The 14,581-nt window shown below is 34.6% G+C and overlaps 1 protein-coding gene across 2 annotated transcripts in view; it reads right to left on the bottom strand.

Annotated features, from left to right (window-relative positions):
- Window positions 1-14,581, bottom strand: part of STK26 (serine/threonine kinase 26) — a 61,029-nt gene that overhangs the window by 11,904 nt on the left and 34,544 nt on the right. The window contains exons 3-4 of one of the 2 annotated variants that reach the window (XM_059680231.1): window positions 9,476-9,706; window positions 1,536-1,592 (exon numbers count right to left, since the gene is read on the bottom strand). In XM_059680231.1, coding sequence (XP_059536214.1) covers window positions 1,536-1,592; window positions 9,476-9,706 — 288 coding nt within the window. The remainder of the gene's footprint in view (window positions 1-1,535; window positions 1,593-9,475; window positions 9,707-14,581) is intronic. The other variant, XM_059680232.1, reaches the window with a different exon arrangement.

The following is a 14,581-nucleotide window of genomic DNA, read 5'->3' on the forward strand; positions in this document are numbered from 1 at the left end:
ATGGGAGATCAGATAACTTAACTGTGATAAATTTGGAAAGGGCTCTTAATGTATAAAAAGTGGAAGGAGGATCATGGAGCAACTGTAGACTTCTTATGGAGCTAATAAAAAACAAAACAAAACAAAAACTAACAAAATTGTGACAAGACGAATAGAAATGAGATTATTTAATTTCAATATAAGAATGAGATCTGACTCCATGTATGAAGGATTATTATACAAAGAAACACCACTTGTGTTCTATCACTAGAGAGGGAACAGAAAAAAGAATGAACTTTAGAATATAAGAATGTGTATCACATATTCCACAAGGAAGGATTATTTAACTCAGCTGATTAAACTGAGATGAATTCCTAGGAGGAGATGAAACTCTCCATCAAGTTTAATTACCATTTCTTTAGAATGTTTTAAGAATGGTTCTTTTTTTAAAAAAGAAAAGAATGGTTCTGTTTAAAGGAAAGAATCTCTTACGGCTATTTCTGTTCATAGGATTATTGGAAACTTTGAGTTACCGGCAGTCAGGATTAAACCCTATTTAAAATATTTAATCATTTTCAGTTAGGAAAACTCATCTCCACTGAAAAAGTAAGAATTAAAATAGTACTTGATGATCTTATTTTTAGAAGTAGCATATTCTATAATTTCAAAAGCAGAAGCATACTAATAAAATGTCATATAATATTAAATATAACTTAGAAATAACTTAGTGCCACTTCTTTGTTTTATATGACATCAAAGTCCAAGGATTTTATGTGTTTGGTTCACAATGATTTAGTTATGAACAGAGCCAGCTCTATAAACTCAAACTTCCATAGGCCATCCCAGTAGTCATTCTACTACACAAAGCTGCCTTTAGTACTTCACATTGAATTTTAAATACAATGCCATTTTAATAAAGATTGTAAAGGGGCAAAAAACAACATTGATAGAATCACAGTAATTTGGCAAAAATAACCAGTATTTCTCAAAGGTGTTTTGGGTGTGAACACATCTTCATTGGGTGGAATTTCTGCACACTGGAATTTTAACATCCTCATCCCTGTCCACTAAAAGTGCTGTAGCACTTCCAAGTCATTTGACAACCACAAATGCCATCACATTTTCAAATGATCTATAAAGGAGAAGAGAAAACTATAGAAAATGGGATCTATAGGCCTATGTGGTCAGAACCCAAGAACCACTTTTAGTGACAGTTACTTGAATTACATTATGTTTAAAAATCTAAGAACATTCAGTCTTTTTAGGGATAACCTTACAAAGTAAAACTCTAAACTGACAGCAGCTGTCACACACTCATTCCTAAATTGGGGGGCTTGATTTTATTAAGCTATTTGCACTTCTTATATACTCTAAGAAGGTGAGCAACATGGTCAATCCTGCAATACAACTAAATCTACGTAAGGGTAGTGGTCCTGAAGAGTTTAATGTGAACATATTAACTAAAGCAATCACTTAGCTTGCCCAAAAGCTGTTGTTTACTCCAATTAAAAAAGAGGTTATAGCATGGATGTATGTGTTTATTTAAAAATACTTACAAGATCCAGCGCTGAACCGCCACCTAGGTATTCCATTATTATCCATAATTTTGAGCCCTGCAAGAGCCATGAAACAATGTATAATTACAAACCTGAGCATAACTAACATAAACGTTAAATCTGATATACTAATGTACTGGTTTTAAAATACGGTACATTAAAGTTCAGTGTTTGGAACCCTGAATATTATTTTTCCATAGAACATTAAAAATGAAAGTAAAATTCTGAGACTTGATCCTCTTCAAAATTTAGTTAGCTTATGATATAGCTAAATAAGTAGCTATTGTTTCTTATTATGGAACTATTAGCAATTTTTATAAAACCCAGAAAATATAAATCATAGCTTTAAATTATTATTTCAAATGATAATATTAAAGGGAAAAGAAAGATGCATTACAGAATGAGGAAATAAATGGAAACTTGAAGAAATTTTGAATAGGAATTCTGAGTGTTTTCATTCAATTTTTGAGTTTAAGGACCCTGGATATTTTGCCTTCTTTTAATTTTTGCTTTTTGTTTTTATTACTTTACAACTTTATTCAGCCATGATTAATGACATGTTTTATAAACGTAGAACCTAGAAAGAATACTGTCCCCTACCCAGGTAAATAGATAAGAGAAGGGAGTATATCGTTTAAAAAGGATACAATCACTCCAGGTAGAGATAACTTCACTGTAAGTTGTACAAGAGCAAATGGGGTGCATAGAGAGAATGCATATATGTGAATTCCAAAACAGTTGTACACACACACACACACACACACACACACACACACACACACACACACACACACACTATTCAGCTCTATCAGATAAAAGTTGGAATAAACTATTGTATCTTTTTTCTTCCTTCTTTCAACTATAGCTTGAAATACTAGGGACGTCTCTCTTTCCATACCATTTCATGAGTGGTATTCTCTGAATTTTTGTGGGACCACAGAGTTGACTGGAAGAGAAATGGTTGGTTTTACTATACTGGCAAGTGCCAAGTTGAGATTGGATTGTGTTCCAAAAGTACATTTTTAAGTAAGATGTTTGGAATTTAGAAAGCAAGCATTTTCCCATAAAAATAATGTCTAGTTTCCTGGGGTAATCCCCCAAAAGACAATTTAATGTAAAAGTATCCATAGTATAGCAGGAAGAGTAGCAGAGAAACTAACTACTATTTATACCATAACAATGTTTCTATGGGGAAATATATATTCAATGTGCTTAACTTGGGATGCTAGTTAACACCTTTCTCAGCTTTACAACCCCAGCTGTGGGATAAAGATTCTCAAACTATTGCCAGTAGCCCTTAAATTCTAAAATCCCTGGGAGTACTCATTCAAAATGTCCAAGGAGTTTGAAAATATGCAAGCATCTTCATGAGGCTGGGGCTTTATCATGGCAGAGAATGGATTCCAGTAATATGATGATGAGTGTTTAGGTGACATTACAGTGTGGAGAATGGGATGTGGCCTAGGGTTAGTTAGAGACCAGGGAGGGCGGGCTCCGTTAATTTAAGATGAAAGGATTCCTCCTTTCTCTCCTTTCTTTCTTGATGCTGACACTATGTAGGATGTATAAGAGAAAGAGAGGAACAATGCTCCCTCCCCCTAGTCTTGACATCCACTCTCTCCTGTCACAAAGGGCCAGCTTGACCTGAGGAAAGAAAGAGCTGAGAGTCTTTGATAGCAGTAGTGTCTATAGAAGGAGAGAGAGGAAATAAATTCCCATTATGTTGGGAAGGAGAGAGGAATTCCAGTATTGGGTCTTGTAACTCATTTTCATGTATAGAAACCAGGTATTCTGAACCTCAAAATTATGAACCTGACGTGTATTTTATATTCTTTTCAAGAGAAGAAAGGGATTCTCACAACACTGTATAGCCTGAGATTTTTCTTTTGCACAAGTTTATTTCTAATAATTATTGTATTCTACCTTATGAATTCCAAATGCTTCCCATTCACCTGAAATTTAAAAGAAAAATGAAGAATCTTATAAAACATTTTTATCTGTTTCTGCAGTTCTGCATGAATGAAAGCACCTGTTTTCCAAGTTAAAAACAATGTGTTTGGTACAAATTCAAAACAGAATCTTACCAACTTCTATTCTTCACCAAAAATATTCATATAAAGTTTAAAATGTGATTAAAGTTATTACTAATTAACTTCTCGATCTGAAAAGAAGCCTTCCTCTTAGTCCCCCCAACCCAGTGGAAGTAGGTAGAACTCTTCTGACACCGGCAGAGAACCAGAACTGCTCAATAGCTTTTCTGTTTGCTTCCTTCTGATCACCATTTCCAGAGACAAGCCTCACTGGAGGATGGCCATAGGTCTGGATATTCAGAAGATTGCTAGGCAGGCATGAGTACTGAAGCAAGGACTGAGTGGGCATAGGCATAAATGGTGAGCTAGTGGGGTTCCTCCCTGCTCAAGGAAGCTTAACCCACAGAGGCTCTGTTTACCAGTTCCTCGGCCACCGCAGTTCTCAATAAAAAACACCAATCACAAGCAAAACAAAATAAAAAAAAATCTAGATCCTATGTTTTCCTTCTTTTGGAGGGACTAAAACTTCTATCTTTGATTTCTGGTAAAAGATGTTTGTGTTGGAGAAAGCAAATAAGTATGTTTGGTTTGCTTTTAAAGAATTTAAAAAGCTAAGATGATGTCTACATACTGGTTTATAATTCTAAAAGAGCCAAGTGACTGGAAACCAAAACCATACATCCTGTACATGCAAGCATTGGAAGTCTCTGTAGGAAAAACTCCACTTCTTCACTTATAAAATGATCCACACATTTTAAAAAATGGGTCAGAGGAATAAGTTTAAAGTCCTGCATCAACATAGTTTGTCAGCTAAGTGTTAGGAAGTAGTTCTCTGTTCCAAAATTCAAACTTCCTAAAGAGCAAGTATTCTATAATTGTACTATTTACTGAGGAGTGGTTGGAGTCTAGTGTTAAAAAATTACTGCTGTCTAGAGTATCAACTCTTTTACCCCATGAAGCCTTTGAACCCCACTGTTTGTTGCTAAAGGCGACACTTAGCCAAAGGGGAGAAAAATGCTGCTGTGGAACTTGGAATGCATTTGTTCATAGAAAATAGATTTAAAATACTAATTTTATGTATTTGAGAGATCATTATTATATATCAAGTACATGTTGAATGAAGTGAGCTGGTCTATAACTCCAATAGCCAATCATGACATTGACCAGATAAACCAGCATGTATAACTAAAATAAGCTAGTCACCAAAGAACAAATACTCTATGATTTCACTTATATAAGGAAATTAAGGTAGTGAAATTCAGAGAGACAGAAATTAGGATGGTGGTTACCAAGGAGTGTAACGAGGAGAGAATGAGCACTTACAGTTTAATGTGTACAGTTTAAATTGAGGAATATTAAAACGTTCTGGAGATGGATGGTGGTGATAGTTGTACAACAAACAATGTACTTAATGTCACAGAATTGCACACTTAAAATGATTAAAATGATAAATTTTATGATGTATATTTTACCAGGATAAAAAAAAAAATAGAATGTAGCATAACCCTAACTTGTGTGGCTCAGTTGGTTGGAACGTTGTCTCATACACCAAAGGGTTGTGGGTAAGATTCCCAGTCAGGGCACATACCTAGGATGTGGGTTCAATCTCTCTCTCTCTCTCTCTCTCTCTCTCTCTCTCTCTCTCTCTTTCTCTCGGCATACAGGAGGCAACCAATTGATCTCTCTCTCTCTCTCTCTCTCTCTCTCTCTCTCTCTCTCTCTCGGCATACAGGAGGCAACCAATTGATCTCTCTCTCTCTCTCTCTCTCTCTCTCTCTCTCTCTCTCTCTCGGCATACAGGAGGCAACCAATTGATATCTCTCTCTCTCTCTCTCTCTCTCTCTCTCTCTCTCTCTCTCTCTCCTCTCTTTCTCTCTCTCTCAAAATTGGTGAACATGTCCTTGAGTGAGAATAACAACAACAAAAAAGAATGTAAAATTTTATAGAACTTCAAGTGACAGTAGAGATCATCTTGCCAGATACTTTACCATCTCTGAACTGGTTTATTTCAGCTTAGAATTCTTGTCTATACCTCACCTTCACATCCCAACCTCCCTCAAAATCATACTCAGGACTTAGTTCAAATACTACTCCGCAGTTTTGGGGTCATTGCATTTTATGTACCACAGGTAAGTGGATAATATGAGGCAAATTAGATGTACATATCTGGAGCTAAGGAGAGAGGCTGGAACCAGAGACATGAATTTAGACATTGTCAGAAGAAAGTGGATGAGACTGACCAGGGAAAATATGCATAATGTCAGCAATACACATAAGTAAATGGCTGTTGAATTGAACCTTATATGGGGCTTCGTAGAAGTGTGTTATGTGAAGTTGAAAGCTATTCTTATTTTGAAAAGAAAGAAAAATGTAAGGAGAAAAAATTACCCTCCTCAATTTCCTTCATGTATTTTTTTTAAAAAAGTCCTGGACATGGACAACAGTATGGTGATTGCCAGGGTGAAGGGGGTGGGAGGAGGTAGAGAAGGGTATATGAGGTATAAATGGCGATGGAAGGAGACTTGAATTGGGGTGGTGAACACACAATACAATGTAGAGATGATGTGTTGTTGAATTGTGCACCTGAAACCAGTATAACTTTGTTAACTAGTGGCACCCTAATAAAGTCAATATAAAGGAAATGAACATAACAAAGGAAAACTCACATTATTTTTAAGGAATATTCTGGAAACATTCACCCAACCCTGGAATTATGTACATTATGCACACACAAGTCTCAGGAAAAATGAGACGACTACAAAATTGTACAGACTCTATTCTGGAATATTTTACTTAAATCATTCAATTAATTTTTTAAAAAAATAAATATTGGTGATAGTATCAGGAGGGGAGCATATTTCCTTAACATAAACATAAATCTAAATCTAAAGGCATTTTTGAACAGCAAATAAAGGCATGATTCAAATTCTATTCAATGCCTGAGTAAGCTTCATTTTAATATTTACATTGAACTAGAAAAATATTTAAAGATTATAAAATATTCTTCCAATATTATGAGATCAGAAAGGAAGGGTTCGCTTATTTTAGTACACTTTATAAAGACTAACTTTGTTTCTCAAGAAAATCTGCAGTGAACTAAAATGAAAGGAAAATACTGTGGTCATACTGATGTGTTTGTCTTGTTTTTACTCTTGTTTTTAAAAACGAAGTTATACAATGAGCTCAGTCAAAATGAACACCAGTACATTTTTTCATGTCTCAAAAAAAAAATCATTACAACTGCATACAGTTCCAAAGAGAATATAATTTTCTCTCGAAAGCAATAACTTTTCCTTCAGCATACAGTGATTTCTTGGTTATGTGAAGTTTAAAGCTATTCTTTAAACTCACATATCCTGTGTAGGATATGTAAACCACATATCCTACTCTACTCAATTGACTTGACCCACAAAATTCCCCATGTCATCTGAAATGGAAGGATGGGTCACAATAAGAACCTAAGTTGACTGATAATGCAGTTCCCAGATGGTATTTAAAGGATGCAGCCTTGAATTACACTGACTTCATTAAACAGAACCCTGTTACACTTGATAGGATTTTACTTAAAAAATACAAGCCCACAGAGTCACACTATGCTTTAATATAAATGGAAAATAAACAAGTTGGTCGATTTACAAAAATAATTTAAATGAAATATATTAGAAAAGGTTATAAAATAATAAGACATTTCTTTTTTGTGTATATGTGTACATTTATATAGAGTTAATACATATATGTTTATTTACTTTAAGGTAAATATATTCAGGATACAAATAGTATCAGCCAGCTGTGAACTTCAACAATTTTATCATGAAATGACATTTTTCTTAAAGTAACATCATGGACTTTACTTACTGATGGATAAAAGAAAAAAAATAATTCTGTTTAATCCTTGAAGAAGACATCTTATATAATGGTTTTATGTCACTAACTGGTGTGAGAACATTCTACAGTCAAGATTTGGATAAGAACTATCAGTTTTATTTGCTTAAAAATTAAGTATTTACTGGGTGACTGGTACATGAGGGAAATTTTTTAAAAGGTGAAATATTGGGAATATATAATACAAAAAGACTTACAATTCATTTTCCATGAGAATATTGAATATGAACAAAGACCATAAGCAACCAATAAAACAGTCAATATCATTTCAGTACTCATTTTCATTATAATATAGAATAGCCCATTTTAAATAGGGCTTATTTAATATTTTAAGTTAGTTATCAAAAATAGCTTATCTATGCCTAAAAATAGGAAGGGTCTGGAATTAGCAGGATTCAATCCAGGAAGAGTAAGCCAGAACGAACAAACAACAAGGACAATAACAACACACACATACACACAACAAATTCTTGGGGCTGTCTATAACCAAGGCTGCTATGGGAATTAGAAGGGAGACATAAAACTACGAGATTGAGTGTCCCTAGGATTACTAAAAAAGAATATTACCACTAAATAAGCTTCTTATATAATTATTTACATAGTAAAATGGAGTAATGGCTCACTGTAAGAAGTAAATTGAACAGAAATTGCCAGCAGAAACACCTTTTCTTGGAAGCCTTTCTTGAAGCCTTCACCCTCCCCTCCAAAAAAAGGATAGAAGTGACTACTTGCTTATTTGTGCTCTCCTTGTACCTTGTACATACTTAATAACAAAATTGGCCCCTTTTTAGTGCAATATGGGATGGTGAGCTCCTTAATGGCAGTGGTGAGTTGTTCATTTTTATAGCTAGCACCTAGTAAAATGTATAATACATAGTGACTATTTGGCTATTTAATGATTCATTCTACTATGCATTCTTTGCACATTCATCTAATTCTTGTAATATTCGAATAAATCAAACTTTGTAAAAAGGCAGGAAAATTGTTGATGCATTTCTATATCTTTAGATAGGTTATCCTAGGGCTTATTTGGTCAGCAGAACATAAAAATATAGCATTAATTTTTATGCAGGTCAACAGCTTGAGAAGTTATAAACATACCCCTTTTGGCCTAGAAATAAATAAAGAAAAAAAATTGAACAAAACAAACCCTCACCCACCCCATGTAAACCCTAAAAAGCAAAGATCTAACTAATAGTGCCTTCCATTGAAAAATTTCAACACTAGGAAAATAAATTTTAATTTTAACACAATTTAAACTCTAACCTAAGCTATTTTTGTATTTATGCTTCACATGCAATAGACACAAATTGAACTACCTCTGGAACCCAGGAACTTGTGGATTTACTAACTAAAGAGTTTTCTGTTATGCAGTAACATCTCCATCTGCTGGAATTTTAGGTGTCTGCTAATTCCACGATCCTAGAAACTAAAAATCCATTTTTTTGGACGGGTGTAGGAGGGAACAGATATTATTCATTTTAATTTCATTTAAACAAATATTTATCACTTGCATGAGATGTGCCATGCCCTGTGCTAAGTGATGTAAAAACCAAGACTAGTTGAGCTAATCTCCCTCCATCACAGAGCTCACAATCTGGAGGGAGAGAGAGGTGTATAAATAACGACCAAACCTCAATGGAATAAGTTACAGACTTACATATTCTATAAATTCTGAAGTTGAGACAGACCGGACCACTGAGAATAATGTGTGAAAGCACTGGGGGAAAGTTCTTTCTTAACAAAGGATATGTCTCAAGGACCAGCTGCATTTCTGCTCCTCCATCAATCCAAAGGTTCAGGTGTGGGGAAAATGATGCAGCTGAGTACTGGGATGCATTGAAGATACAGCTGCTAGATCTATACAAATTCTATTTGGCACTATAAATGGGGCTGGATTCTGCCTGGAAGTTAAAGACTGCCAAATCCTAATTTAAGACATTGCATTTAAAAAAAAAGAATTTAAAAAAAGAAAGAAAAACTTATAATGAAAATACATTATGACAAATAATACAGCACACACATTACCTTTAAATATGATCCATAGTATTTTGTTACATATGAGCTGTCACACTGACTCAAAACAGTTATTTCTTGCTGAATGTCTTCAATTTCATCTTCAGCTTCCTCAAGGTCTATAATTTTAATAGCAACCACTTGCTGGGTACGGTTATCAATTCCTTTGAAAACTTCTCCAAAGGAGCCTTTTCCAATGCGTTCTAATTTTGTGAACAGTTCTTCTGGATCAGCTATATTATTCTAAGAGGAGGGAGAGAAAGAAAGGGAATAACACAAATGTTTTGCATCAATTCTTTTAAATGAAGGAAAATAAATCATATAAGACATTAACACATTTTTTTTAAAGCATACAAATTCCCTTGACTCTTCACATGTGCTTTGTTAGAACAACAGTAACTCCAAATGGTGGGCTAGTCCATATTCTACTGGATCACACACATTCACTGAGCTTCCTTGATCCTGCTACCATAAACAATCCTATACAACAAATGCTGTCTCTGAAGCCTGCCAAAGGGCCAGACATGTTTTAGAGTAAAGCAGCTGGCTATAGATAGGTTGCACATTAATGTTATGATAGCAATACTGAGAGAACTCTTAAGCTAAGTTATAGGTAGGTGAATCATTAAAAATTCTAACATTCCACTACCAATATGTTACCTTTTAATTCTCCTTTTACCTCTCCAACTCGGAAAACTCAATCAGCCCCACCTACACTTCTAAACCACCATGTAAACAACACAGAACACAAAAGACTCAAGATTCTATGAGTCTCATTTTTTTTTTAAATCTTTATTGTTGAAAGCATTACATAGGTCCTCCTTTCATTTTTTTCTTTACTTGAGATCTTATCCACATGCATTGTTCTCATCAATGATTGAAATAACACTCTATCCCTTTATCATCATAATTGCTAGTGCTCATAAGGAAATGGTAATATGTTGAACTTTCACAACTTATCTCACAGTGGCAATCCAGAGTAAGTCCACATAAAATTTATAGTCAAGCATATATTTTAATAAATGTATAGGCATGACTTAGATTTATAAACCACTGTCCTTTCCTGGTTCAATATTATCCTTTATCTTATCATCTACAACTCTTAATTAAAATTTTATGCCTAGAAGACAACCTTTATATGCCTACTTAAACTCATATTGCTTAATACTGTACATACTTCTAATCAAGTGGAACACAAGATCTACAAACCTCCCCAAAAGGCATGTTATTAATTTACATTTAAGTGATTTACTACTCTGTACCTAAAACTTTACCTTTAGATCCTTCAAATATAGGAGAATATTAGCTAGTTCTGGTAGCTATCTATATTTAATTTGACAGTTGGATCCAGATCATCTGTTCATTTACAACTTTACCATCAAGTCATCAATTTGAGGAGAAAATTATAGAGTTAGCATGTTCCCTTATGTCTTCTTTAATTGGACAAAGTGATCGTTAAAGTTTACTTTTTTCTCTCATCAAGTTCTCTGCACCATTATGACCAAATAGATCCACTAGCACTCCAGTAAACTAATTTTGAGTAATTTGAAAACTTATAATTGCCTTAAAATTTTTTTCACCAACTTTTCTTTTTTCCAACCTGCTTAAATACAGTTTGCACATGACCTGCTTATTTTATAAACTTCCACATTTTCCTGGGTTGGATATTTTCCATTTCTAAAAGCTGCACTTTCCATGTAGTAGTCTCTTTGATGTTGCAAGCTACTCATTATTGATGTCATTGGTATTCTCTTTCTTACCAAGACATTGTGCTTCATTGTGATTACTATTACATAGTAGCTAAACCAAAGGTACCTCTCTTCCTACTTTTGGTGATGGTTCTTGTCTTTCCAGTACCTTGTGGCAAAAACAAAACAAAACAAAACAAAAGCTTTGTCAAACAGCTTGGTGACAGGTTCACCACCCTATTACTTCCTAAATTCAGTAGATTTGGGAAAAGATAAGGGAAAAAAGCTTTCAGAATTTCTGACATAACTATAAAACAAATCTAAAAATTGGAAATATGCCATGATTAAAAAATACATAGTATGTACTTTCTGATACACTGTCAACTAGGAAGTAGATTAACCTTGGTTGTAGAGAATATTTTATGCTCTACGTAACAAAAAATGTTGTATTAAATCCTAATCTTATTTCTTTATTTATAGTTTTAAAATTAAATTTATTGGGGTGACATTGGTTAATATGATCATATAGGTTTTAGGTGTGGGTTTCTATGTTATAAAATCTGTATATTGCACCATGTGCCCATCACCCAAAGTCAAATCTTCTCCTGTCACCTCATATTAGGACTCCTTTCTCCCCACCCACTTCCCTCTGCCAACCAGCACTCTGCTGTTTGTGTTCATAAGTTTCAGTTTTATATCACACATATGAGTGAAGTCATATGGCTCTTAGCTTTTTCTGTCTGATTTATTTCACTTAACATAATGTTCTCAAGGTCCACCCATGTTGTTGCAAATGGTGCTATTTCATCCTTTCTTATGGTTGAGTAGTATTCCATTGTGTATATGTAACACATATTTTTTATCCAGTTCTCTACCACAGGACACTTTGGTTGTTTCCATGTCCTGGCCACTGTGAATAATGCTACAGTGAACATGGATACATGTTCGAATACATGATTTACATACCCAGGAGAGGGGTTTCTGGGCCATATGGTATCTCTATTCTTAATTTTTTGAGGAATTGCCAGACTGCTTTCTATAGTGGTTGTACCAGTTTACATTCCCACCAGCAGTGAATAAGGGTTCCCTTTTCCCACAACCTCCCCAACACTTGTTATTGCTTGTCTTGTTGATAATGGTCACTATAATAGGTGTGATGTAACATCTCATTGTAGTTTTGATTTGCATTTACCTAACTGCTAATGAGGTTGAACATCTTGTCATATATGTGTTGGCTGTTCACATGTCTTCTTGGGAGAGGTGTATTTTCAGGTCCTCTGCCCACTGTTTGATTGGGTTGTTTGGTGTTGAGTTTTATGAGTTCTTTATATATTTTGGAAATTAAACTTTTGTTGGAGCCACCTTTGTTTTGTTATCATTTCTTTTGCAGTGCAGAAGCTTCTTAGTTTGATATAGCCCCATTCATTTATTTTTGCCTTTACTTCCCTTGCCTTTGGGGTCAAGTTCATAAAATATTCTCTACAACTAGGGACCATTAAATTTGGTACCTATATCTTCTTTTATGCAACTTATTTTTTAGGGTCTTATACTTAGATCTTTGGTCCATTCTGAATTAACTTTTGTACATGGGGACAAACTGTAGTCCAATTTCATTTGTTTGCATGCGACTTTCCAGTTTTCTCAGCACCATTTATTGAAGAGATTATCTTTACTCCATTGTGTGTTTCCGGCTCCTTAGTCGAAAATTATCTGTCCATATACATGTGGTTTTATAGCTGGGCTCTCTATGCTGTTCCATTGATCTGTGTGTCTGTTTCTGTGCCAATACCATACTGTTTTGGTTATTATAGCTCTAGTATAATTTGAAGTCAGGTAGTGTGATACCTCCAGCTTCATTCTTTTTTCTCAGGTTTGCTTTGGCTATTTGGGGTCTTTTGTGGTTCCATACATATCTGATTATTTATTGTTCTATTTCTTTAAAATATGACATTGGGATTTTGATGGGGATTGCATTAAATCTGTATATTGCTTTGGGTAAAATGGCCATTTTAAATATGTTGATAATTCTAATCTTTCTAGTTCATGTTTTAAAAGAATTTGACTGAAACACCAACCCCAGGGAGAACACAGCTATTCTTGCTTTCTATAATAAATGGGTTCCTGAACGTGTGTAAAACAAAGATTTAAAAATCAAGTCACACTGTGCATTTTAAAGAAGCTCTGAAGTGAATCCTAAAACTAGTCAATATACTTTAAGATTTTAAATCAAGAAATACCAACTTGAAGAAAAAATCCATCATTTATACAATATTTGTACTTTCAACTTTTTATTTGGAGACTAAAACTTCTCATACAGAGTAAAGGAAATAATGAAAACAGGTTTTCACTAGTAGTATAACCTCACCTACTTGACTATCTGATGATAGAGATTTCTGCTCTATTTGCCAATTCCTGAATTTTGGGTAGGTAATACCTAAATTCTAATCTCCCTTCAGCATCTCACCAGATTCTTAAACCAAAGTATCCTAAGTCTTAACATTAAGATAGATTCCTTTCTCTTTTTGATGCAAGGGCAAAAGTCGAGTAAATAAATGATAAACATCCTAAGCAATGCAATTTAAAAACCACCTATATATAGAAGCTTAGTCCAATCCTTTTTTTAAAAATTATTACTGGGGACGCATACTTAATGATTTATTATTTTTAAATTCTTTATTGTTTAAAGTATTACACAAGTCTCCCCTTTTCCCCATTGACCTCTCCCCAGCCACACCCCCCCAGCACATGCCCTCACCGCCTCTGCCCCCACTGTCTGTGTCCACTGGTTATGCTCATATGCATACATATAAGCCCTTTGGTTGATCTCTGACCCCCTCACCTCCCACTTTCCCTCATAGGTTGGACAGTCTGTTCAATGCTTCTATGTCTCTGGTTCTATTTTTGTTCATCAGTTTATGTTGTTCATTATATTCCACAAATGAGTGAGATCATGTGATATTTATCTTTCTCTAACTGGTTTAGCATAATGCTCTCCAGTTCCATCCATGCTGTTGCAAATGGTAAGAATTCCTTCTTTTTTAGAGCAGCATAGTACGCCACTGTGTAGATATACCACTTTCTTCTAATCTACTCATCTGCTGATGGGCATTTAGATTGTTTCCAAATCTTAGCTATTGTAAATTGTGCTGCTATAAACATAGGGGTGCATATATCCTTTCTGATTGGTGTTTCTGTTTTCTTGGGATACAGTCCTAGAAGTGGGATTATTGGGTCAAATGGAAGTTCCATTTTTATTTTTTTTGAGGAAACACTGTACTGTTTTCCACAGTGGCTGCACCAATCTGCATTCCCACCAGCAGTGCAAGAAGGTTCCTTTTTCTCCATATCCTCACCTGTTGTTTGTTGATTTGTTAATGGTAGCCATTCTGACAGGTGTGAGATGATACCTCATTGTTGTTTTGATTTGCAT

The sequence above is a fragment of the Myotis daubentonii genome, chromosome X, assembly GCF_963259705.1.
Source record: "Myotis daubentonii chromosome X, mMyoDau2.1, whole genome shotgun sequence".
Lineage (NCBI taxonomy): Eukaryota > Metazoa > Chordata > Mammalia > Chiroptera > Vespertilionidae > Myotis > Myotis daubentonii.